The 24689-nt window shown below is 40.3% G+C and overlaps 2 protein-coding genes across 2 annotated transcripts in view; one reads left to right on the top strand and one right to left on the bottom strand.

Moving 5' to 3' along the window:
* PEX3 (peroxisomal biogenesis factor 3) overlaps window positions 1-14904 on the bottom strand; it is a 21030-nt gene extending 6126 nt beyond the window's left edge. Inside the window, exons 1-5 of the mRNA XM_074537666.1 lie at window positions 14771-14904; window positions 6845-6976; window positions 5450-5531; window positions 1835-1878; window positions 606-730 (exon numbers count right to left, since the gene is read on the bottom strand). Coding sequence (XP_074393767.1) covers window positions 606-730; window positions 1835-1878; window positions 5450-5531; window positions 6845-6976; window positions 14771-14843 — 456 coding nt within the window. The 5' untranslated portion in view covers window positions 14844-14904. The remainder of the gene's footprint in view (window positions 1-605; window positions 731-1834; window positions 1879-5449; window positions 5532-6844; window positions 6977-14770) is intronic.
* On the top strand, window positions 14883-24689 carry ADAT2 (adenosine deaminase tRNA specific 2). The gene is made up of 6 exons (XM_074537667.1): window positions 14883-15015; window positions 15193-15297; window positions 20763-20913; window positions 21454-21560; window positions 23209-23281; window positions 23397-24689. Exons 1-6 carry the CDS (start codon window positions 14959-14961, stop codon window positions 23435-23437), a joined length of 534 nt encoding a protein of 177 aa, XP_074393768.1. The 5' UTR covers window positions 14883-14958; the 3' UTR covers window positions 23438-24689.

The following is a 24689-nucleotide window of genomic DNA, read 5'->3' as shown; positions in this document are numbered from 1 at the left end:
TGTTAATTCACTTCATGCATATTGCAAAATCTGAGCTCCCGATAGGCTGTAGAGAAAACTTCAGCTCCTCCTTTTGTTTACAATACCTGAAGTTAGTTTACTGAAACCAATATGTGTTCTCACCATGATATGAAAAGTTCTCAAAACCTTTATATCTGTTCCCAGTACGTCCATATGTTCCCGCAGCAGCCAAGGACAGAATATTGCCTGTTTTTGAGGAAACGGTCTGAGAATCTTGTTGTTTATATAAAAGGTGGCCGAGAACCTAATTATTTACAGGATCAAGCCTGGGAAAGGCTGCTTTTTCCCTTAGCTGAACACCTTCATGGCCTCTTTCTTTAAGCCATGCTTGAACCAGGCTCTCCACATTCTCCAATATTGCTGGTATTCAGGTAAGCACCAGTATCACCACATCATCCAAATTTAGATGCTATTAAGGACATCAATACATCGCACTGCCAGTCATGCTCCCACGTACCCCACTCTTGTAAGGAGCCTTGTTTTCATTGCAGTAGTCCTGAACTACGCCCTGCTCATCTCACCAAACAATCCTTTCCTTCCAAGGGAGCGCAAGTGCTACCTGTGACCCCAAGCAAGACACTCACGGTGCCGTTCTTGCCGAGCGCGGCGTTATCCAGGTAGATGTAGCCGCCAATGATGTTCAGCTGCACCCGCAGGAGAACCACCAGCATGCAGGTGCTGTACACGGCCACAATGCTGCGGGTGAAACCTGGGAACACAACACAGGGAAACAAGGGTGAGCCAAGGGCAGACAGTGCTCCCCCAGACTCAGAAGTGCTGATTACTTTTAAATATGCAGTCACACTTCTCTCACTCGTTTTCACAACATGTTTTCACAACACCTACCCAAGATAATCACGAGTCTAATGTGCTGGATCTACAGCTAAAGTGTCCCATTTAAAGTCCTACATTAATATCACTTTATGCATTACACAAAGTTACACAAAACATTAACACAGTTATTTCTGAGAAAATAAAAATCACAAGTTGTTCCAGAAGGAAAATGTTTAGTGTCAAATCATCTTTCTTCATTAGGCCAGGAAATACAGTTTATATATTAGCCCTCATCATGCAATCTAGACACAACTTGCAGCTTGTCAGAGTTACCTAAGACAGGAGCAGCTAAGATATGAAGAAGGAAAATTAAAATGAGCATCAGTTACCAGCCAGTAGGCAATGAGGGTGTGTATGAAAAGCAGGGAAGAACAGAAGGGAAGAAAAGAGTCAATTCAAACGTAGGATCTGTAAAGGTGTTATGAAAAGGAGGAAAAACCAAAAGGAAGCAAAGAAGTAATGGTAGAATTTCACTGCATAATTATCTGAGTTTACTTTTTTTTTCCCTTCCACTGCTTCCATCAGCCAATAAGTAAGATGATCCAAAGGCTTCATGACCACTGCTACAGTGGTTCCCTCTAACAGGCTCAAAAAGAGGGAACTGCTGGCCATGTAAAGGCTAACCTACATTTCTGATTAAATTTCCACTACATTCAGCATAGAATTTCTGAAACTAGTTTTATTTTATTGTAATGACACAGAAAGGTCTCACAAAATTTTATTGAGTAGAGTAGCAGGAAGGCCAATAGAATTCTTCATTTTGGTCTCTGAACGTCTAACTACCCATGGAGCTAAGAAAAGTTCCTTCATGAAAAGCCTTTGGGGGTGCAGGGACAGAGAGGAGGTTTGCTCTGTGTGTTACACACTGTCTCCATATCTACTGAAACAACCCAGTGTAAAGTTTGTTTTAAATGGTGTGAAAGAGATTATAAATCTACACTAAATAATTATGCACATGTAATCTTTCATTTCCACTTACTTATTATCTTTAAATCCTCCCAGATTTCTAACTTGTTTGCTGGCCTATGGGAAAAATAAATGGAAATATTAAGAATTGTATTTACTTGGAAATTAACAAGTATGGAAAATGACATAGTAGTGCTTTAAGGCAAACTTATTTAGCTACCATAATTACTCAAATCATACCCAGGTCTATATCTCGTTCAAGAAAGGCCTCATTCAAGAAAGCAGTATATAAACAGCACACTATAAAGGCACAGAAAAGATATTCAAACATTAATGTATAAATGTAGCATTTAGTAATGTCAATTACACACTTACAAGATCAGTTTCGAGTTACTACAGTATGCAGTCAGAAAAAGCCACTGATAGTACAAAGTGGTCTTTTCTGGGCCCTTGACTCTCTACATTTAATGTTAATTCAGTTCAGCAGGACTTTCTGTGTGTAATAAAGGCAGGATCAGAATTTTACTGTCCTACTCGCCTGCAAGATTTACCATTGCCTGATGTCTTTTAAGTTCATATATGATCATCAAAACCAAAGAGATCACAACCATGCATGCACCATCCACACTAACACGTGGATCTTTTTTTCCTTTGTTGAGGTGTGTTCACTCTTTTGACCTGACCAGTTCCTGGAAGTTTATATTCTGCAGTCAACAAAGCAAGACTGTAGATTGCATGGATACACCTGAACTGCCTGAAGTACACTGCATATTTTAATTACTATTCAGAGGTAATCTTAACAATACAGCAGCAGTAGCAGCAATAAGAGCAAGCTAACCACTCAAAAATTTCACCAGCCATTCTCACCTGTTAAGCACTGTCAGTAAAGAATGGCTACTGTATGTCTATTGTGGAGGACAGATATTGTAAAAGTCACTTAGGGAAACATTTGGTAATTTCTTAGGATCAGAATTAACACTAAAGTATTTAGAGCCAAGAGTTCAAACTAACCTATACTTTACAGTAACTCGGTTTATTAAAAGAAACACCCAAACCCCAGCACTTCTCACCATAAATCATTTCTCTTTACAGGTATAACATGTGCACTTTGGCATTAGTTTGAACATTCTATTACTTACATATATAAATTTTTTTATGTTTACCACTATCAAATAATGCAAATAAACTGATACAATAAACTATTAAGTCTACAACTCTGAAAACTAAAGAGACAGATTAAATAAACAGTAGCTGAAAGAGATACATGGATCCATGGCAAACATAACCAATTCACATATTTTTTGCAAGCTACTCTATGCAAGTTCTAAAAGCTTTGCTGAAACAAACAAAGGAAGAACTTTGTAAAAAAATACTATAGTATTTCTATACATAAAACATATAATGGTACTCAAAGCTACTTATCAGGGCTAAGTTCATGCAGAATGAAGAGATATAGAGAAGCCAATACATCATCAGCCAACCACACTTGCACATAATATATCAAAACATTTTCTAGAGCTTACAGAGCTTCTCCTTACAGCACAAGGCAGCAACCAGATAACAGTTAAAGTCTGCAAGTATTAAGCCTAACAGTGGAAATTAATTTTTCATCTCCTGCAATTTACTAAGACTCAGCTGCTACTCAAAACTCAACTTTTACTTCATAATTATTTACTTGGAAGGCCGTTCTCACTATGGAAGGAAAGGGCAATGCAAACAGAAAACAGAGGTTTGGAATAAAGCTAAGTGCTGAAGAGGCTGGAGATGTGCAACATCTGCAAGGCTGCAGAAGGAGGAGCTTCACCTTATCTCATCCAATCACTGGGCTTTAAAAAGAGGAGGACAGATCAAGCAAGAACATCTGTGGTCTTGGGTGCTGATACCTCTTCAAAAATTTCTCTGAAGGTCTGAAAACTTCAGCTTCCTTACACCCCCAGTGTACCACTGGCCACCGCAAACTTAAGGAAGTGAGTGGATTTTAAGTTAAAGGAGATTACCTAAGGTATAATATGATGTGTAACATATGATAACATAGATCCATAACATGTTAAGCCACAACACAGATTATGTGAGAAAACTAGACATTTTCAGGGACATGAAAGAAAGGTAAATCTCCGTGTCTGCTCTTTTGTATAGTCAACAACAGCACTCAAGGATCTGGAGCTGTTTGGTTGATCTCAAATGGAAGTGGAAAGCAAAGAAATCGGTATCTCCATGCATAGCACAGCTTCTTCAAAGAATCACTTCAAAGTGGAGTGAGCTTTGATGACTGATTCCATGATTTGTGCCTTCACAACCCCTTCCCTACATTTTAGCTCAAAACTTTCAAGCATGCAATTAAAACTTCCTCAGTGTTAGTAAAATAAGAAGCATTAAGACCCAAATTCCACTCTAAATGGCCATCCATGCTTACAGAATGTTGCATGTAGTGAGCATTAAAAAAATTTTGTTTTCGCAAGTGCATACCACTAACAACAGAAAAGCCTATCTCTACTTTCACTAGGATTGTTGGAACACAGAGGTGCAGCAATGTATCCCTATGCAGTTTCAACTGGTCAAACAGTTTAGAGACAGCAGGTATATCTTCATAAAAGATTGCTTGCTACAGAGAACAAACTAAGGTATCTGTCTTCACCACTGAACAAAGGATTACAAAGTGCTGCACAGTTCAGATGATGTATCTGGTGACCCACAAGCTCTTTTGTTCACTCAGTTTAATTTTTTCATTGAATAAGACTTCTGTTATGATAAATACATTTCTTCCATTAAAATTAACTTTTCCCAATTTCTTGTTGTTTGGGGTAAATAATATTCAGTAACAGTTGCAAATACCCAGAGTTCATTATAAAAACATCATTAAGGCTGCAATTCCCCCTTTAAATCAGGCTGCTCTGTTGTGGAAGTTTTTGGACTGAAAAAAGCAGTGACTGAATAGGTAACCTGTTAAATGCTGGACAGCTGAAGTTATAGCTGTATAAATAAACTAGCTGGAGGTAAACTAGAAAGACAGTCTACAGTGGGTCAGAAATTCTGTGGTTAATTGCCTACATAACACTTTTACTCTGTGCCATATGCCAAGCAATTTAGGTTTAAGATAAGCTATTATGTACTTTATGTATTTAGAAACAGGTTATTTGTCCCTGCAGTTGCAAGGAATTCCAAGGTGTTTTCTGACAGAGAAGCATTTCTGTTAATGTATGACATGTCCCTATTTGTTCAACTTCAAAATAAAATTGAAAAAATTACTTTTCATGACTTACATGCATTTGCAATCTCATCTTGGATACTTTCCACTATTACTCATGTCTGAACTTGGTAAGATTATATAAACATTTTTACAAACACAACATCAACAACTCAGTCATACTCAATCATAATATTCTGTTCTGTTTAAGAGAGAACTAGATCCTCCAAGTACTTTTATCTACCTATTTTATTTCACCAGAAAACATGGCTCTCACTGCAGCACATTAAAGAAAGTATTATTTCCTGTAAATTTTGGAAAATGCCATACCTATCAAAATACATGTAACGTGACAAAATATTTACATAGTGATTTCAAAACACCTTTAGACTAATGATTCAATGGGACACTAAACCAAAATTCTGCATACTCTCTACATGATATAAATTGAAAAAAACTTGTCATCAAAACAAGTGGAGTTCAACCCACTTAACACAGTCTTACCTATTTTTAAGAAGAGATGTGAGACTCTCAGAGTTTAACTGATGCATTAAGGCATCCCTCAGTGTTGGAAGCATTGACAGTACTGTTATTAAAAGGAAAAAAACCAAACAACAAAACCTGTTAACATCAACAACAACAACAAAAAACCACATTATAAACTCATCCTCAGCTCACACTCAATAGCTGCTATAGGATGCACATCCCAGTGCTCAACAGGCAAAGCTGGGAGGACAAGCAAAACAGGAAGCCCAGGGAGTACTCAGAAGGGCAATAACCTGTGTGCCCCTCAGGAGCTGGGGCACAACGCTGCCCTTACGTGACCACGTGGTTTCACTGGCTCAGCTGCAGATGTGTATCCACATCCTGCATATACATGTCCCCAACTCCCCAGAAGAAAATATGGCAAAAACCTTCACTGCTGCATTTCTCCCAGTGAGAAGAAAAAGATCTGAGGTTTGTTTTTTCTAGCAAGAGAACTGGAGAAAGGTATGTTATGAATGACAGAAAGCTAGTGGGAAAAAAATCTTTTCGTTTCAGAATAATGTCTACTTGACAGGAACAGGAGATGGAAAACACGATAAATACTAAGAACAAAATATGAAAAATCTTGTCAGGAATGCATGCTGCCAAACATAAGATATTTTGCACAAAGACGGGCAAAGAAAAACCTAATCCTTGCAGTAAGATCACTCTCAGCAGGACAAAATGGAAAAGATGAAAATAAAATACCAATTGGTCAGGGTAAACAGGTTGGACTTACAGCCACCCAAGAAGCCATTACAAATTTAGACAGAATAAGAAAATACTGCCTAGTTTGTTTAATAAAAATAGTTTTGAATGGCTTGTATTTACAGTGATGAGGAATTTGTTAAAATTCTTCTCTGTCATCACCTTTCCAAAAATCCTAAGACTGGTGCTGTAAGAAAAAGTACTTTTTCTTTTTGCTCTCCAGCTAGTCAGGAGCCTTCACACTCTGATGGCTGATGTGCTTCTTATTAAAAATTGCTCACCAAGTTCTCCATGCAGCTTACTAACAACGTGATATAATGAATAACAAAATCCCACTGTAAATTCAGTATTGTTTGAATCTAAATGCTGTTTCACACCTCAGTACTACATTCAGTTTAAGGCAAAAGTGTCCTGGTCCAAAAAATTGTAACCTGCATGTATACTTGTAGATTTATCGATGGTAAGGGTTCAGATGCCCCCTAAATTCCCTTTAGTCCTCTACTCTTCAGACTCTTTATCTGCAAAACAACTCTATTTTGTATCAGTATTTAATTAAGATTTTGAACTTACCTACATTTCTTATTCCTCTTCCATCCTGACAATATGTAGCATAAATCCCCAAATACTTCCCCCTTATCTAAACCAGTAGCTATTTCTTTTCCTTACCTGTCATATTGCACGTCCTCTGATTGCTCTCAAAATGGTACTGCCTTCGTGCCTGGGCAATGTACTCAGCTGCCTCTCGCTCCTGGATTTCTCTGATTTTCTTCTGCCCATATTTTCCCAGTAAATAGACACCTATAGAGAAACAGCCATATTAGAATATGCTTTTAAAAAGTGAGAAAGGTCCTTTAACCACTTTATTTGTTTTTAAAGCATAAGGGTGCATAGTGTTTTTTTTTTTTTTTATATGGGGGTCTTGAGTATTTTAATAATTATTGGCAAAGCAATACTCAGAAAGAATGTTTTCAAAATTAATTAAAATGTCAAGGATTATGACTTGAATCAGGAGAAGAAACTTTCCTGAGAAGAGGTATCTTGCCATTCATAGAAGACATTTTTGGTACTACTGCAATGTGAACAACTAGTACTGAAGAGACTGAAACAAAACAGAGAAACAATGTAGGGTAAGGAAAAAAAAGAGATAAACAGAAATGCACAGGTCTAGAGATGGATGAAAATTAAAATATTTACAAATATATATTTCTAAAATTAGTAGAACTTAGAAATAAAATTCAAATACTAAAGATCTGAGAAAAATGTTGAGAAAAAATACTGAGAAAAATGTTATAGATCAACATTTCCTTCATTTGGTCCTGAAACTTCTGTAGGAAGAACCTTAGTTTCAATGGGGCCTGACTGTACCTGTTCACACAGGCACAGACCATTCCTACTTTCCAGCCACACTCTTCTCTTGAGTCTGACCATCCCTCATCCCTCTCACTATGAATCTTCATTCCATTAGGACGCATCAAAAATCTTTGTTTTGCATTTTCATCTCTTCCAACATCCACCCCTGTGAAGATTCCGCCCAGTGCTTGTCCCACACCACCAGGGGCTCAGATACCTAACCAGGCTGCCCACAGCCCTCTGCCCATCTTGCCTCATCTCTGCCCCCTCTCCTAAGCCATTCCTCAAGATGCCACTACACCTTCTAGGCTTATCCTCAGCACCTCTGCCCACTCTAAGCTGCTTTCCATTAACTGCTCAGGCCTTCTTACAGCACCTACCATGTGTCAGGCTCATCTGCTGCCTCCTCATGCACTGGCACAGCAGGTTCCTACTCGGGTGTGTGACCAGTGCTCTCTCATGAAAGATTTGGAGGGGGCACAGAGGTAAGGAAGGAACAAACCCATGCAAAAAAAGACTACAGTAGAAGTTAATCATCTGCTGTCTGTGTGGGCTAATACTTAAATTACTGAAGCTCCTCTACAGAGAGCCAGGTCAGTAACAGCACACATAAGAAATGCAAGTAACAAATCAAGTATTATTTTTTGAAGCCAATATTGGAACAAACGAGGCATCTAACAGTTGCTGAAAGCTAAAAGTTTCAAAACTAATTTTATAAACCAAATCTACAAAAACTAAAAAAAAACCAACCCCCCCCCCCCAAAAAAAACCCAACCAAAACCAAACACACAAACACCATAAACAAACCCAAACTTCCCAAGGTTTTGAATTCAGCTACATTTCTTAGGTTATTAAAACCTTCCAAAATACTCCCCAAAACCATAATCAGCGTTTGAAAAGCCTTGTCAACTTTGTGTTCCATAGTTGTAAGAAAATCCAGCTATTTATACTGGCATTATGTTTGCTCACAGGCAACTACAAGCCAGACCAGTCTGGAACCAGCACAGTCACTTCCATTTCCCAAAAGCCTCATAAAATAGAAATGGGTAAGTCTCTCCCTCACTTCAGCCTTTGGGCAGACTAGACTGCCCATTTGCCATATGAAATATTCACTTCATTAGATGCAAACTTTAATATTATGGGTCCATATACAAAAAAATGCAATTCCACCAATTAATTGTTAATCAAAAATGAGACTTCACAGTCAAGATTATTTTCATCTAAAATGTTACCAATTTCTGCCAAAGATATCTATTTAGAATACAACTGTCAGGTTACTGACAGTTTTTTTTCAGCTAACATATTGAAATAGAAACAATTTTTTAGCATTACTGATCAATTCTGGAACACAAGATTTTCCCAATAATTTTACCCCACTACATTTTTCATATTACATTAACATATAGTCATTTGTCCAAATTACTGCTTTTGTTTACTTTCCCTAGACCCCAAAATAAATCCTTTTAACTTCAGGTTTTGTAGCAGAAAAGTCATAAGTAGAGCCTATTTATCTCAAATCCAAGTGTTGCTTCCAGAGGATGTAGGTGCTATAGACCCCAGGGTGCTTCCCCACTGGCAACTAAAGCACCACAGAGCCACTCACACACACAAAAACACCAGATTTCCTGAATGCAGACAGACACGAGTGTCATACAGACATGCAATCAGTTCAAGAAGAACAATGTGTGTGCCCTGCAGGGATGCACAGGAGCAGCAGCTTTGCGACTGAGACAGCAGGAATTGCTTAACACCGGTTTGTTAAGCTGTGTGCCCACTCTGTACTCAGAGCTGTACCCTGGGAGGGTACAAAGCTGCAGCAGCTCTCACCCAGGTTTAACAAGAAGTCTCCATATAAAAACGCTTGTCCAGAACAACGCAACACACCGTTTACACAATACAGCACAACAATACAATACAACATTGTTTCTCCCTCCCTTCCCCGTACTAAAGTATTAACTTTGACCCACTGTTAACAGATGTTGCTTGATCCAGGATTATCCTCTTCTCTGGAGAGTGATGCATTACAAGTTAACCAAAGGAAAAGCTGCTGAGCACCATCCTCCCACTCACCCACCTTAAGCAAGCCCAGCAAACAGCAGTAAGCCTGAGGTATGGCTGCCAGCAGCAAACTCTCTCTGTTACCAGCTGCAGGGCTTGTAACCACCTCCAAGTGGCCTGGAGGACACAGCAGTCACTTGTGAAACTCAAGTCTCAGCTGTGACAGTGAACTTTTGCCCACTGCACTCACTCCTGAAAACAGCAGTGGAGCCTCTGCAAGTCTCTGGCTTATGAGACATTTCAAGGAGCTGCCAGCCAGGGGGTTGGCTTGCAGGGGTGTTTGCATTTTTCTTCAGGACAACCATGTGTATTTATATTAATATGTTGCATTAATTCAGAGGACTTGACAATAATACAGACTCTAAGTCCAGAATGAATGCATCACATGAAATCATCATGTGAAGTTGGACGCAGGGCCACAGAAAGCCACATCCAAAAACTGCCATGATGTCAAGTCAGCTAATAAACCTGTAAAAAACTAAGCTCACATTTTGAAAGTCTCTTGCTACAATCATGCAAAGCCAATATAAGCTTTTTATAATAACTAATATAACTTAGTTTTGCTGTTCAGTATAGGATAGGAGGTCTGCAAAAGTTGCAGCAGCAAGATATATTCATGTCTAATGAGCTAAACTGTTGCATAGGTGAAGTTTCATGCTGAATCTTCCCATATGCTTCACACAAAACCAGGAATTAAGAAAATTCAGAAATAGTGAGGCTGTGCAGGAGATAATTCCTACGGTAACTTTTTTCTATCTTCATCAAAATATGAACTACAGAAAATACTATAGTCCCAACACATCTGATTTGGAGGGTTCAGAAGATGACTGATAAAAACCCATCACCCGAAGTCAGATGCTTCAGAAGAACAGGAACCTCAGTAAGGATCTCAAACTACAACTGATCCTGTTCTACAACTGATCTAGAAGTGAAACATATTTACACGTGCACTGGCTGTCTGTGCTGGATTTCGCTGGGATAGAGTTAATTTTCTTCACAACAGCCGGGATCAGTGCTGGCAGTAGAGAGCTGTTTCAGAGTTGCTGAACAGGGCTCACACCAGGCCTTTGCTGCCTATCCCACCCCCCCACCAGCAAGGAGGCTGCGGGTCAGAAGGAGCTGGGGGAGACACAGCCAGGACAGCTGATCCCACAGGGTCAAAGGGACATGTCACATCCCAGGATGTCATCTGAACAGTAAAATTAGGGGAACACAGGGGGAGGGGGGACATGTTCAGGGACAGCTGAGCATTGGTCAGGTCGGATTCTCTCCCTCACCCCACTGGAGAAGGGGTGCGTGTTTGTGTGTGTGTGAGTGGCTCTGTGGTGCTTTAGCTGCCAGCTGGGAAGCACCCTGGGTCTATAGCACCTATATCCTCTGGAAGCAACACTTGGATTTGAGACAAATTTGCTCTGATTTGTCTCCATATCCCTCTTTGGCTGTAGCACTGTAAGTCTCTTCCCACCTAAATGCAAGCAATGCAAGAAGTTTACAAACTCTGCAGGCTCTTACATGTTCACTCTAGTGGCCTCAGACAGGCAGGGGGGATTTCTCACATCACAGAAATTATGGCTTCCCTCTCCCTCAGCCCTTCCCCTTCTTCACAGGTGGAATGGAGGGCTGAGCAGAACAATGGGATACGTAATAAGAAGGCATCAATTTTTCAGGAAACCTCTTTTACAATCCTAATTTTGCCCTCACTGCCATACTTACCTCAGGGAAAAACAAAAGAAAAAAAAAGGGAAAATCTCAGTTTTAAGAATTTTATTAGGTAGAAATTGTGCTGACACACAGAAGCCTCCATCCTTCCAGGACATAAACAGCTCCATAAGTTGTGGTTTATCCTTTATGTTCAAGCAAGCCATGCATCAAGGGACATAAAATTGTCCTGTTATGGAACCATCTTTAAAACATGCAGGCACTAAAGCCTTATTCTCTTGGTAACACTGAGTCTCACCAGAGCATACTTAATGCCTCTGTGCTTACTCACAAACCAAGCCAACTTTCTCTGCTAAGCAGAGAGATTTCTGAACTGAAATGCTTTTTCTGCAGGCCAAAGGTTGCAACAGATTAAATTCAGCAATAATTAATGAACCACTGAAATCAGGACCATACATTCCAGACACACCCTGAGCTTGTTCTTCCACTGTAGCAACAGAATTTCAATGGTGAATCATTTTGCAATACCTACTGAAATCTACCTTGAATGCTGAGCACCGAAATAAAAACTCTTTAATCAAACTATCCAATAAAGACCTGAACCTAATGTGTCCTTGCAGCTCCATCATGCTCTGTATCTCTCTACTTTCCATATTTCTAGTGGGTTAGATCACAGACCACTATATTTTCCTGGCAAGAAGAGATTTAAGTCTTTTCAGTAGGCAATGTATTTTATATTGTCAAAGAAAAAAACTTCTAAAGAAAGGGTTTGTACAGGGTCTTTGCTAAGGTGAGGCCCTCTCAACCACACTCTGTGGTTAAGGGGGAGTTACACATTTTTCAGTTGCTTCTTCCCTCAATTTGAGCTCTTATTTAATGAGATTTGTATCTTCATAAGTAGTAAAATCTGCTGTAGTGTTGGGATTGAAAGAAATTGTATGAAGAATGACAGCCACTGATAACACACATGGATCCACTTCAGTAAAGAGAGAAAAAGCTAACAATCAACTCTGATTTTGGTGCAGTAATTCAGTAACACAACACTGATACAATACTGTATCAGTAATAATGCAGAAACGCTTCTGTATTGTCTAATGAATCATTAAATATTCACATCAATCTCTGACCATGTGCCAGTTAAGGACTTAAAATCACTAAATTTTGTCATGTCCCATTTTCCTTGTTATAGCCTCCTTCCCAGAATAGACACCTGTAGCTCTTAAAAAAACACCACAGAAATGTAGATCCCAGGCCCTGCTATTAAGGCAGCAGATTTGGATACTTTCCTTAAATCATTCAGCCACTTCCAAATATTCTGTCTTTGTTTAAAAGCAGTACGTGAGGCTGCATTCCATCTTTCAAGATTCAGCAGTATTCTTTGGAGAGTCCACCACGGATCTCAGAGTTCTGATTCACTGGTGGTGGCATTGCTGTAGCGTGTGGGGTTTTTTTAAGATCTGATCCATACCTATGGAGATGACCAAAGCACTCAAGAGTCAGCTGCTGAACAGCTGCAAAGCAGCACTCTACAGCAATTCACTCCATCTCCCTGCCTCCCTTAAAACACCACGGTGCAAAGCTGCTGCTGGTGGCAGCTAATGATGTTCACCTGCTTGTGGAAACCCAGATTTACTTGTCTCAAATGCATAAAAAGCAATTCTCTGCAGTCCTCAAATACTACATGGCCTGAAGAAACAGATAATTGATCCATGCTGCAGAAAATGATAGCATAGTTTACATTAATTTGGGCCATAATTATTAGTTTAAGACACTTCAGTGAGTAGCATTTTAGTGAAAGGGACACTGAGCTGTATATAAACAACACCAATGACAAGGAAAAAACTGCAAACTCAGTTATGCTAGCTTGGTTTGCAGGCTGGCAGAAGGCTGTTCACACATGAGGAATTTAAGATTTCAGACTGTGAGAGCCCCAAGTTCCCAGATCCCTGCTTTCCCACTTGAGAACTGATCCATGTTTAGTTGTTGAAACTGGGAGAAGTGATTTTTTACTATTCCACCACTCTCACACAGACAGCTGAAGGAGGGAGAACATCTTCCAGGTGACAGCCTGGTGTGTGAAAGCAAATCTGTGTACTGAACGTGGTGGGCCGCAAGTGTGGTGGTAAACATGACAGTGTGCTGCACTCACAGAGCCACCAAACCTGCAGGTGAGAGGGTGAGCTGGAGGAGCAGCCTGACCAGTACAGCAGTAACCATCACCCAGCCTGCTATCATGGATTAATTGGCACTCTTTGGAAACCCCAGAAGGAATTAATGATGAAAGAATGCAGATGACACAAGAACCACGGCAAGCCAGAAGTAAATGCAATTCACCTCCACAGGGGACTTCACCTGAATATATGACAAAATATACTACAAAAGCCCTGTGGCCCTCAGAACATTCACCTGTTCAGGCAAGTTCCAGTTCTATGTCATTTACACTGGATATAAGAACATCTGAACACTGAGTGCACAAAGACTTGGCTGTGCCTTTTGAGGAGCATCTAATCTCCAGCTGCACAGCTATGCACTTCATCATTAAACAGAGAGACAGATCCAATGTGCTCTTTTAAATCTACTCCCAACTAAAAACAAACCAAGAACAACTTCAACAGAAGGTGGAGCTTACTAGACCATAACCACCCTACAGGTTCTACAAGAGCCTTAAGGGAGAAATTGCTTGAATAATTAATGTAAATCCTCTCTGTGAAAGTTTTGTGTCTGCAACTGATCTATATTTGTCCAGAGAAGGGCAACAAAGCTGGTGAAGAGTCTGCAGCACACGGTCCTGTAAAGAGTGGCTGGTTGGGGGTGTTTAGTCTGGAGAAAAGTAGGCTCAGGGGGAGCCTACAAATATCTGAAAGGAAATTGTAGCCGGGTGGGGACAGTCTCTTCTCCCAGGTAACAATACAGAACAGGAGCACACAGTGTGCCAGGGGAGGTTCAGGTATGCCATTAGGGATAAGACACTGGAATGGGCTGCCCAGGGAGGTCGTGGAGTCGCCGTCCCTGGAGGTGTTTAAGGGAGGACTGGATGCGGCACTGAGGGCCATGGTCTAACTCCCAAGGTGGTGTTCAGTCAAAGGTTGGACTCCTTGACCTTTTTTCCAACCTAACTGATTCTGTGATATTTGACAATTCGCCTCAACACATAAGTCACATATGAAAAGTGCAGGTTTTCAGCCTCCATCCCAAAAACAACACCAGCGTCACCAGCGCTTTGCGCGCTTCAATGTTGTTTCAAAGTAACGCCATCACCCGCTGTGAGAGCACCTGGGCAACCCGAGCTCCTTCCCGTCCCGTAGGGCTTAAAGGACGGCGCGTATGTTCCTTCCCAGTCCCGGGGGAAAGTCCTGCGGGCGCTCTGGGCGGCGGGCGGGAGCACTTCGGTGTCCCCAGAGCCCTCCAGCCGGCGCGGGGCCCAGCGCCAGCTCCAAGGGGCCGCTCCGGCGGGAGCCCCGCGGGGAGGCCCCAGGGCCGGCACCGCCTTTCCCCCAGATCACCGCCCCCCGACCGGGCACTCACCGCCAAGGAAGGTGCCAAGGACCAGGCATTTCTTCTTGTGCCGCTTAAGGAAACTCCAGAGCGACCGGAGCATCCTGCGAGCCTGGCCCGCCCCGGCGCGGCCGCCCCTCGGGTCCCGGCGGCGGCGGAAGGGGAGGAGGCGGCGGCGGCACCGCCCGCGGTGCCCCGGAAGCAGCGCCCGGGCCGGGATGGCGGAGGCGGGGGAGGCGGCCGTGCTGGCCTGGATGGACCAGGCGCTCGACGTGGTCAGTGCGGGCCGGGGCACCCGCCGTGCTGCGGGGAAACCGCGGGGAAACCGCGGGGAAGCCGCGGGGAGCCCCGGGCCCCTCACGGCAGGAAGGGGCCGGCGGGAGCTCCGCCCGCTGCTGTAACGCTGTCCTGTACCTCTCGCCAGTCTGTCCGTCTGTCTGTCCGTCCCGCAGGCTAAAGAGGCGCTGGAGAAAGGGGAGGTTCCCGTGGGCTGCCTGCTGGTCTACAACGGCGAGGTCATAGGCAGGGGCAGGAACGAGGTCAACGAGACGAAGAACGTGAGTGCCGCGGGCCGGGGACACCGCGGCTCGGCCGCCCTGCCCTGGCTTGTCCCGGGGCTGGGTCTCAGACGTGCTCTCCTGAAGTCACCGGGTTAGGAGTGAGAAATGACCGTGCAGCCTCCCCTGATGAGGTTCTGTCCACAGGCCAGAACAAAAAACTATTTCCTGTACATTTTAGACCTGTTGCAACCTTAACCATCAAATCAACTATAACACCTGGTGCTGAGAGACCCATTAGTGCCAACAGGGATTTTGTACAACTGGAAGTTGTGTATAAATTAATCTGACTGCAGGATCTGACTGTAATTCATATTAGACGTCTCAAGTCTGAAAACATAATAAAAAGTCGAAATGAGTCTTCTAAGGTGAAAAATGTAACAGTAAAGAGGAGTCATGATAGTAATTTGTTCTGCAGGGCAATCTGTAATGTATTAAGAGGATTCTAATACAGCTTTAAGAAAGCCAGGTGACAGAGAAGTTAGGTGTCTCATGTTACACCATTGTAAGCACTGTGGGGAAGCAGACACTTCTTGGGAAAATCATGCCAGAGATAGTAATATTGTGAAGAAATCTCATGTTAATAAACAGACAGAACATAACTGACAAGACTGATAACAAAATCAAACTTAAAAATGTCAGGGAAGCTTTTTTGTGTCAGGGCTGTCTGAAGGTACATACTAAAATGCAAGGAGCCTGATTTAAAAACAATCAGCTGGATTTTGGAAACAGTAATCTGTTAATACCTCTGAAAGCCAAGCTTTTTTCAAATTGCTGCTCAGCTCAAATTTCACTTCTTTTGTGGCTCAATTTTCATGAATGTTTATATTATAGTGATTGGAAATGCTGGGTACTTAGTGCTTCTAAATTTTTTATCAGATACGTAATTGCTCCATGTAGTCTGAAAAAAATCTAAGCTTGAAAGCAGTACTTGTTATGAAATGTGAACGTAGGAAATTGTTTTCAGTTTTCTCCTAACGATTTCTGGCATTATTTAGGGACCATCCTGGAGAAAAAAACAATCCTCTTGAACCAGTGAGGCAGTTCCAACAGACATCATAAATGTCAAGGTCTATTTTAAAACTAATTTATTGTCCCACCTTATACTGAAGGACTTCTCCAGAACATCATTCCTCAGATGGCTAAAAAAGTCTGATTTCCAGTTTCAAACTTTTTATGTTCTGTTTATATCTCCCTGTTCTTGTGCCAGCACCATCCATTATTTTACATACCTTGGATGTATTTGAAGTCTTATTCCTTTTCAGCTTTTGTTTTTCTCAAGCCAGCTGTTTAATTTCCTCTCAGAAGACAGGCTGGCTTTCTGTGTTCATTAGAATAATTCTTTTACATAGCCATTCCAGCTTTGATTAATTTATTCTTGAATTCACTTAACCAGAACTCTTAAAAACACTTAACTGGAATTTTATTCCAGATGGACTTGTGCTTTATTTGATAACAATAGTACTTCACGTTCTCCATGGAAGAAAGTCCACCTATGTTTTCTGGAGCTTCCTTGGTCCTTTATGCTGTTTTGTTGTTCTTCATTTGTTTTTTTTTTATTTTTTATTTTATTTTTTTGGAATTTTCTTTACTCCTGTCTTGAAGGTCATCCACCTCCTGAATGACCCTCTCACCCTGTCACTTCTCGTGATGTCTTTCATCATACAAAAGACATCACATCATCAGCTGCTTTCTGTAGGGCTTTTTCCAGTTAATGCCAGTGACACAACTGAAAACATTTAAGCCAAATGATCTTTGAGTGTCTGTGGTAATGAGTTCCCTCTGGACAAATATTTCCCCTGTCAGTGCAATGTCTCTTCTTTTCTTGTTCACCTTACATTCCTTGCATTAGGCTGTTTCCCCACTCACAGTGGTTTCTCAGGTTGTGCTGTGCCAGATGCACTGGAGATGTCCAGTTCTCTCTGGTTTCTCTTGCCCAGGAAAAACATTTGTCAAAGAAAGTTACTAAATTAATTTAGTCTCAGCTACCCTAATGGCTTTTTTTTAATTTATCTTTTATAAGAACTAGCCCTTATAACACTACTTTTAAAGGTTTGTTATCTTGCCTGCTGTACTATTGAGACCCTCCTGGATAGGTGTCATACAATCCTGACACCTATCCTTCCTGGTTTTTATTACAGTGACTCTGTGAAGGTTTCACTCATTTAACACTCTGCCTTGATGCATTGAAGCGTTGCTGTGAGATTGGGAGCTTTCTGGCTGCCAAAAATGCAGCTTTATAGCATACTGGCTTTTTGAACTCCATGAAAACTTTGTTCCTGCTTTGAAGAAGTGATCATTTATCCAACTAGATCTTCAGTCCTTCCCTGCAATTCTGCCTTTGGTCAGGAATCAGCTTGCCTCTGAGCCTTTTGTCAATAAATTCTGTCTTCTCCTTAAGCAGATCCCTGCATCCTGTGATGTAATGGGCTGAAGTTAGGAGCAGGCAGTGTCTTCTTTATGCCCTCTTTCATTATGTTCCTTAACTGCTCATTTTGGCAAAAAAAAAATTAGTTGCCAAAAACTTCAGTGTTTTCAGGCTGTCTCTTGTCACCCTGCATGCTTTGTTTTTTTTTTTTTTTTTGCCTGCCATGTCCACAGCAGGACGCATTCGTGTCAGAAATACTGCTGCTTACTCTGTGGAAGTTATTTGCAAAATTTCTGATCATTGCAGTGTTCTGTGAGGAGTTGCTTTTGGGAGAAGGGAGTTTGTTTACAGCTGTGTCTGCTTTATTTTTTCAGGAGCATAGCTGTGGCATCAGCATTTCAAAATAGACATGACACTACTTGTCTTCCTTGGGCAACAGTGCAGCAAGTGTCTGTGTAAGACATTGGGTTTGGACAGCCTGGTGATTCGTTCATGAGCTTGTGCCAGTGCTGTGTTCCCTCTGGAAGCTCCCACACTTGCTTGTTCACAACCTGAGAATTTTCTCCCTTACAGCATATGTGACCCTGCCCATCAAGAAATGTGTTTTTGGCGTCTTTATTCCAACATGTGATCAAATCATTCACTTCCCAATAAAGTGCTCTTTGTCCTAGGTCCTTTGTTGATACACACAGACATCTCCTCTTTGTTCTGTTTCCTTGGGTCATTTTAGCAAGTTTTAGCATTTTAGCATTTTAGCAGGCACTGTAGGGGATTGAAAATGAAGTATTGTTTTTGTAGTGAAGCCACAAAATAATGCAGAGATTTGAGCTTTGGACCCCTTTACTCTCACTTGTTAATTATGATCTAAAATTTGGAAAGTAAGCTTTTTAGGGCAGTGGTGATACCTTTATTGTCTCTGAAATGTTTGCCACAGTTTGGGGCACTGTCAAGGCTTTTGGCCCACTGAGTCAGCTTTTTTCCCTTGGTACACCATTTGCCACTCTGTAACAATTCTCATTTTCCCTTGCCACACTTAACCTGCTTTTGCTTTCTTGGCTTTAGAATAGTGTGCAATATTTGGCAAGTTAAGCTTATGAATTGAATCAGTGATTCAAAATTAAAATAATCTGTTACTTTATACACAGCAAGTCAAAAAAAGGCTATCTAGTCATAGCTTAATACAAAATAAAATCTTAAGACAGACCTGGAAGGTCAGTTTTTCCCTTTTATCCTGTCTTTAAGATGGACCTTCAATAGGTTGTGTAAGGAGGGAGCTCAAGAAACAAGTGTAAACCTTCCCCTTGCTCATCCTTTCCACTTCTGGAAGTGAATGGCTTGGGGACTTCCAGAGTCCAAGGCTATATCTGGATCATTGCTTCTGATAGCTGTCCTCCATGCACATATCCTCCATGAGTTTGTCTAAACCTTTTTTGAACTCATTTTTGTTTTTGACTCCCATAGCATCCTGTGGCAATGAGTTTCACAATATAATTTGTGAAAGAGTATTTCCTTTTGTTGGTTTTATATCTGCTGCCTGATAATTTCATTGGGTGCTCACTTATTATGAGAAATAATAAATCACAGTTATAACTGTGATTTTTCCACATTTTTCTTGATTATTTTAGAAACGTCTACTGTAGTTCTCTTAACTTGGAAAACTATTGACTGTATCTGTTAAGAGCCACAGTCTAGTTAGTCTCTAAATGGAGACTGTTCTGTAACTTGGATAATCCTTTCTCACCCTGGGGTGACTTTGTCCTGATGTTCCTGTGTCTTCAAGACATGGCATGACCAAAACAGTGTGTTTTACTTAATGTATGGGTACACTGGTGTGTAGTAATGTTCCATATTAGTGTAATCTCGTTTGTGTAGCTGTCTTCTATTACTGCAGAAGCTGGTAGGACTTGCAGCAGCTGCATGGCCTTTCTAGGAGGTTTTAAATGTATTTGAACAGTATTAAACATAGCAGTAAGTTGTGAGCCCTTTGCCATGTATTGCAGAGCATCCCAGTGTTATCACCAGAGATCTTCACAGTGCTAAAACATTATCCCAAGTTCATGTTTTGAGAGGAGGCTATCAAGGGTCATGTAAGGACATACAAAACAGAAGTACGAATATAATCTGGATTGATTTAGTCTTATTCTAACGCTTGTGTCAAAAACATCCTTTTTTTTCAGAATAGATAGAAAAGGAAGGAAAATACTAAGAGTCTTAATTCAAATAAGCATCAGGCTCTAACTGAAGAGTCCTTTCAAAACTAGTACTTCCTGAAATTTTTCCTGTCACATTTCATTGGTGTAACACAGTGCTGCGGACATTTCAGACAGCTACTGGGACATTAGTGATTGTTTTGGTCTCTCTACTAATAAAGTCAACACTTCTGTTCACGTTTTTGTGCCATAGATATTGAGATAATAATCATTCAGAGATAAATAAAAGAGAAATTAATATTCCTTTGTCTTTTTGTAATCACTCATATGCTGAAATCCCTGCCTATTACTTGAGGGACTGACTGTACATGTATCCCCAGGCAGCATTAAACCTGAGGCAAACTGAAAATGTTGTGTGTACAGAGCACACCAGGAAGTTGTAGAAACACGCTGAAATTGTTGTCTGTTCATGGTATATTCATTCCTTGTGAACACAGGAATATTGTCAGAGGGAGGAAAAGGTACCAGCGAGGAGCATTTTGTTAATATTTCCAGAGAAAGTAATCCAGCCTGTATTCTTGCTTTTGGAAGTGCAGGAGAGTACGGGCTATGTCAGTTGTGCCAGTGAGCTTTGTGTGTCCCTGAAGCCTCAAGCAGAGCTTTCATGTCCTGCCTACGTGCTGGCATGAGTGAGAGAGGAGAACTTCTGAGCATCCTCCTCTGCCTTGGAAAAAGTAGAAGAAAAAAACTGTCACTTGTAGCTCTTGTGTGCTACACACAGGAGGTTGGAGTTGAATATTTTCTTTCTTGGATTGAGTATTTCTTCTGCAGTCTGGGTGCTTTAAAATGTCTTTTGCAACTTGAACCAGCAAAGAGCATTACATTACTTCTATAACAAAAGTGAATAAATGCAAACTTTAAAGAAAATACTTGTTTTTCTCTTCTAGGCTACTCGACATGCAGAAATGGTGGCAATTGACCGGGTCCTTGAGTGGTGCAAGCGGCACAAGAGGGATTATCGGGAGGTGTTCCCGCAGCTGGTGCTGTACGTGACTGTGGAGCCCTGTATCATGTGTGCAGCTGCCCTGCGCTTGATGAGTATCCTTTCCTGCTGACTCACTCTGGGAAACTGGCTCAAACCATTGCTCCTAAAACGGTGGGCCCACAAAGAAAGGCTGGACAGTGTCAGGGAAAGCCACGAGGGGTGGTTTGAGGGTCTGCACCCACCTCCACGATGAACAGTGAGGGGCTCAGGAGTGACTGAGATATGGTGCAGTTAGGGCAAACAGCTGTTAGAGATTACAAACACATTTTAGAGATGTTTGTTAGGATGTAAAATGAGTCAAATGCAGTTCTGTGTTCAGCTTTGAATGTTGTATCAATCAGTAAACCATGTCTCTGTATGACCCTGCTTTGGAGATTCATGTTTCCTCTTTTCTGAGAAAGGCTGGATGTGCATTTTCAGCAGTACATCTTACATCATTCAAAAGTAAGTTCTGATTTTATGAGAGAGGAATTGTAGCTCAAGCTAATTTAGTTTGAAGAGTTCTAGCACATTTTAGGAAATTTGATGACTGCCTAGATCAGGCTTCTGTACTTCCTGCTTGTTTTTCACTTAATACCTTGACTCACTCCCATAAATTCCACGGGTCGTGTACGGCTGTCGAAATGAGCGATTTGGAGGCTGTGGCTCCGTTCTGAGCATCTCATCTGATGATATGGTGGACTCAGGAGACCCATTTGAAGTAGGCTGTAAAATGTTTCCCTTTGTTTTCCAGCTACTGTGCCTGGCTTTGCTACCAGGCTTTTAGAATCTTATGCATCACTTTAAGAGGACACAGATGGAAGATGATCAAAGTCAAGTAAAGTTGGCCTAATCAGAAAATAATGTAAAAAAAAATTAGGTACTAAAAGAAAACTGAGGAAACTCTGATGACAGTCTTAAATTATTTAAAAGGATGTGTCAAAGGGTAAGGGAAAGAATCATGCTTGTGGGACAAGGTAAGAATTAAATATATCTAAAATACGTGTAATACTTAGAACAGTAAATATATGCTACAGGAAGAGATGGGGGAAAATGATTTTAAGCTGCAGAATGTACAAACACATAATCAATAAATATCAAGTAACAGCAACTTATAAAATTACTGGGTTTTAGCTGAGCCACTGGAAATGATTGTATTTTTGTTTTCAGTCTGTGATTTTATGAGGTAAAATATATTAGCTTAGACTTACTTCATGCAGTTCAAATCCCAAAATAAATCTGAACTGCAACAGTAGCAGAGGAAATTCTAAAAAGTTTAGCTATCAAGAAACTTACTGAATAGTAGGGATACTGAAAGACTGAACAGTGTCTGAGATGCTTTAGGCATCTTTGTCATGTGAGAAAGGCTGGACAAGCATTCAGTGGAGGTAGAGTATAAATAAATCTAGATGCTTTACAGCATGATACTACCTATGTACCCATACATAGATGTAGAGATTATTTATAGCATTTTATTTATTACATTATTGACAGTTGTACATGATTTTGCCTTAGACACCGATACTGATTCCTGGAGTTCTTTTCCACTTTTCACATTACTGATTTAATGAATGTAAAAGGCTCAAGGCTCAAAGAATTTCAGTCAGGAAAACAATACTGTTTGGCACTCCAGTGTAAACATATTGGGCATCTTTCTGTCAGTGTGTCAGTGAGACTAACATCTGAATTAATTGGTGTAGTTGGGACTGGAAGAGTGTTCATTTGTTAACATTGGCATGTGGTATTTCATTTTTTTATACATTCAGAAGACAGAAAGGAGAAGGTTCTCGATACTATGAATCTTTTGTTTCTGTAGGCAACTGCAGTGGAATGTATAGGAGTAAATACTTGTTTCCTAGCATGGGTGGAGATTTATTTAGTGTGAGTGACATTTAAATGCTTTGTCATTAGTGTTCATGGCATAGAAAAGTATTTTAGAAGGACCAAAAAGATCTGAAAGGTGACTGTTAGGAATAAAGAATAGATACGTGGATGAGTGTTTTCTGTCAGGAGTCTTATCTGCAAATACCTAGCTGCATTTCTCTTATCTTTCCAAGTGCTTGAGGAATATGGGAGGTTGGAAACACATTAATAAGAAAGAAATTGTGGATTTCATAAAAACTTTTACAGAATTTACTAAGAAAGTTTGTTCTACCTAATACTAAGTTATTATGGAAATTACTTATTCTATTAAGCCTCAACATAGTGTTTTTAAAGTGTATTAGGTATTAAACCTGAAAAGGAGATTTTTTTGACCCCTAAGTTGACAGTACAGTTGTTTAAAATTATTCTGTACTCAAGGCATTTTTGTGAAGCATGGAATATGTTATTCTCAGATGTGCTCACTAACATCATTCTAATTTGAACAGTGCTCTTCTGGCTATCGTGCTGAAGAAGCAGTGGAATTGTTAAAAGCTTTTTACAGACAAGAAAATCCCAATGGTAGGTTTTACATTAATGCATCCATTTTGATCCCAACCTAATTTAAAAGAATGTTGGCACTGGAATTACTGTAATTCACTTCTGATGATTCTTCTCCTTTCCTGTTTCTTGGCAGCACCAAAATCCAAAGTACGGAAAAAGGATCGTCGTCAGTAGCCCTACACTTACCAAAAAATAATATGTGAAGGTTTCTTCAGCATGCTGCTTTTTGAAAATGTACAGTTCAATCAAACTGTGTTTAATTTTCTCTACAGAGTTTTTATTAATAGGATACTTAGTACCTGTTCCTGCGTTTTTATATTTATGATTTCTTGTTATCATGACAAATCAAAAGAGTAAATGGCTGTTTTTAGAAAGAGGAAAATTGGTGGTTCAGGTCCACTTGTTTACAGACAGATCCATTACAATGGTGCTTCTGTACAGTACATTCTAGAATATTTTTTTCCTTCTGTGTGTGGAGAAGCATCTTGCTTTTCAATAGCAAATGTTTGCTTAGGCAAGCAAGCATCTCTCTTAGAAGGTTACATTTGTAAGTCCTTTACAGTCTGTGTGTCTATAGTCACTCAAAAGGCATATAAAGGAATTGTACAGTCCTTGTAGACTTAAGACCATTGCAAATATTTCCTCATTTTTTTGTGCCTTAGCACAAGCCAGATTTTCAGAGGTAATTTCTGAAAGTCTCATACCTGTGTAGACAGGGACATACAGACAATCACATGTCCGTTTGTGTGTGCTGTTGCTTAATAAGGATAAGCAAATATCACTGGGCTGCACAACACCTTCATACAGAGTTGTGGAGAAACTCTCCACAATTCGCTTTAGACTGTCCACTCCTCTTGTAAATATCAGCATAAGAAATACTTCATTTTTAAGAATCCACTAAGAAGTTGTTCTGAGCTCCTAAATTATTTACTATATATATATATATATATATATAATATATATTAGTGTATATATATAATTATATACTAAATTACAGTAACCAAAATGGCCAAATACAAGGGAAAACCCAGAAATGAAGTTGCTAATAATATGAATAAAATGTATTTAACACACTTTTCATTGTGTTGGTTGGCTTTGTCATTTCCGTGTACTTTGCCTGGCCATGCAGTAATTTATAATCCAGAAGAGGGCCTTCAAGTTCCACTAATGAATTAAGAATACGAGTATGGTTCAGTCTTGATTGTATACCTCTTAGTGGATTCTTACATGAAGGATAAAATTGTTGGTAGTTTATTTGGCTGTTACACAGAAATTTGAGAAATGCTGTAGCGTTTTTTATTTTATGCAGAAGAGTGTTCGAAATTTTATAACTATAAAAACTAAATACAGTTAAATTTTTTCGGTATTTCAAATAAATGCTTTCAAAAGTGTTTTTAAGAAGAATATTAAAAGCATTGCTTTGTCA

This window comes from Zonotrichia albicollis, chromosome 3 (assembly GCF_047830755.1).
Source record: "Zonotrichia albicollis isolate bZonAlb1 chromosome 3, bZonAlb1.hap1, whole genome shotgun sequence".
Taxonomy (NCBI): domain Eukaryota; kingdom Metazoa; phylum Chordata; class Aves; order Passeriformes; family Passerellidae; genus Zonotrichia; species Zonotrichia albicollis.
Note: the sequence above shows the minus strand (reverse complement) of the source record. Positions and strands in the feature narration are given on the sequence as shown.

Coding starts and splice junctions, on each gene's coding strand:
- ADAT2 (XM_074537667.1), top strand. CDS start 14,959: ATGGCGGAGGCGGGGGAGGCGGCCGTGCTGGCCTGGATGGACCAGGCG. Junction 20,914..21,453: donor AGCTGCCCTGCGCTTGATGA/GTATCCTTTCCT, acceptor ACTCACTCCCAT/AAATTCCACGGGTCGTGTAC. Junction 23,282..23,396: donor CAGACAAGAAAATCCCAATG/GTAGGTTTTACA, acceptor GTTTCTTGGCAG/CACCAAAATCCAAAGTACGG.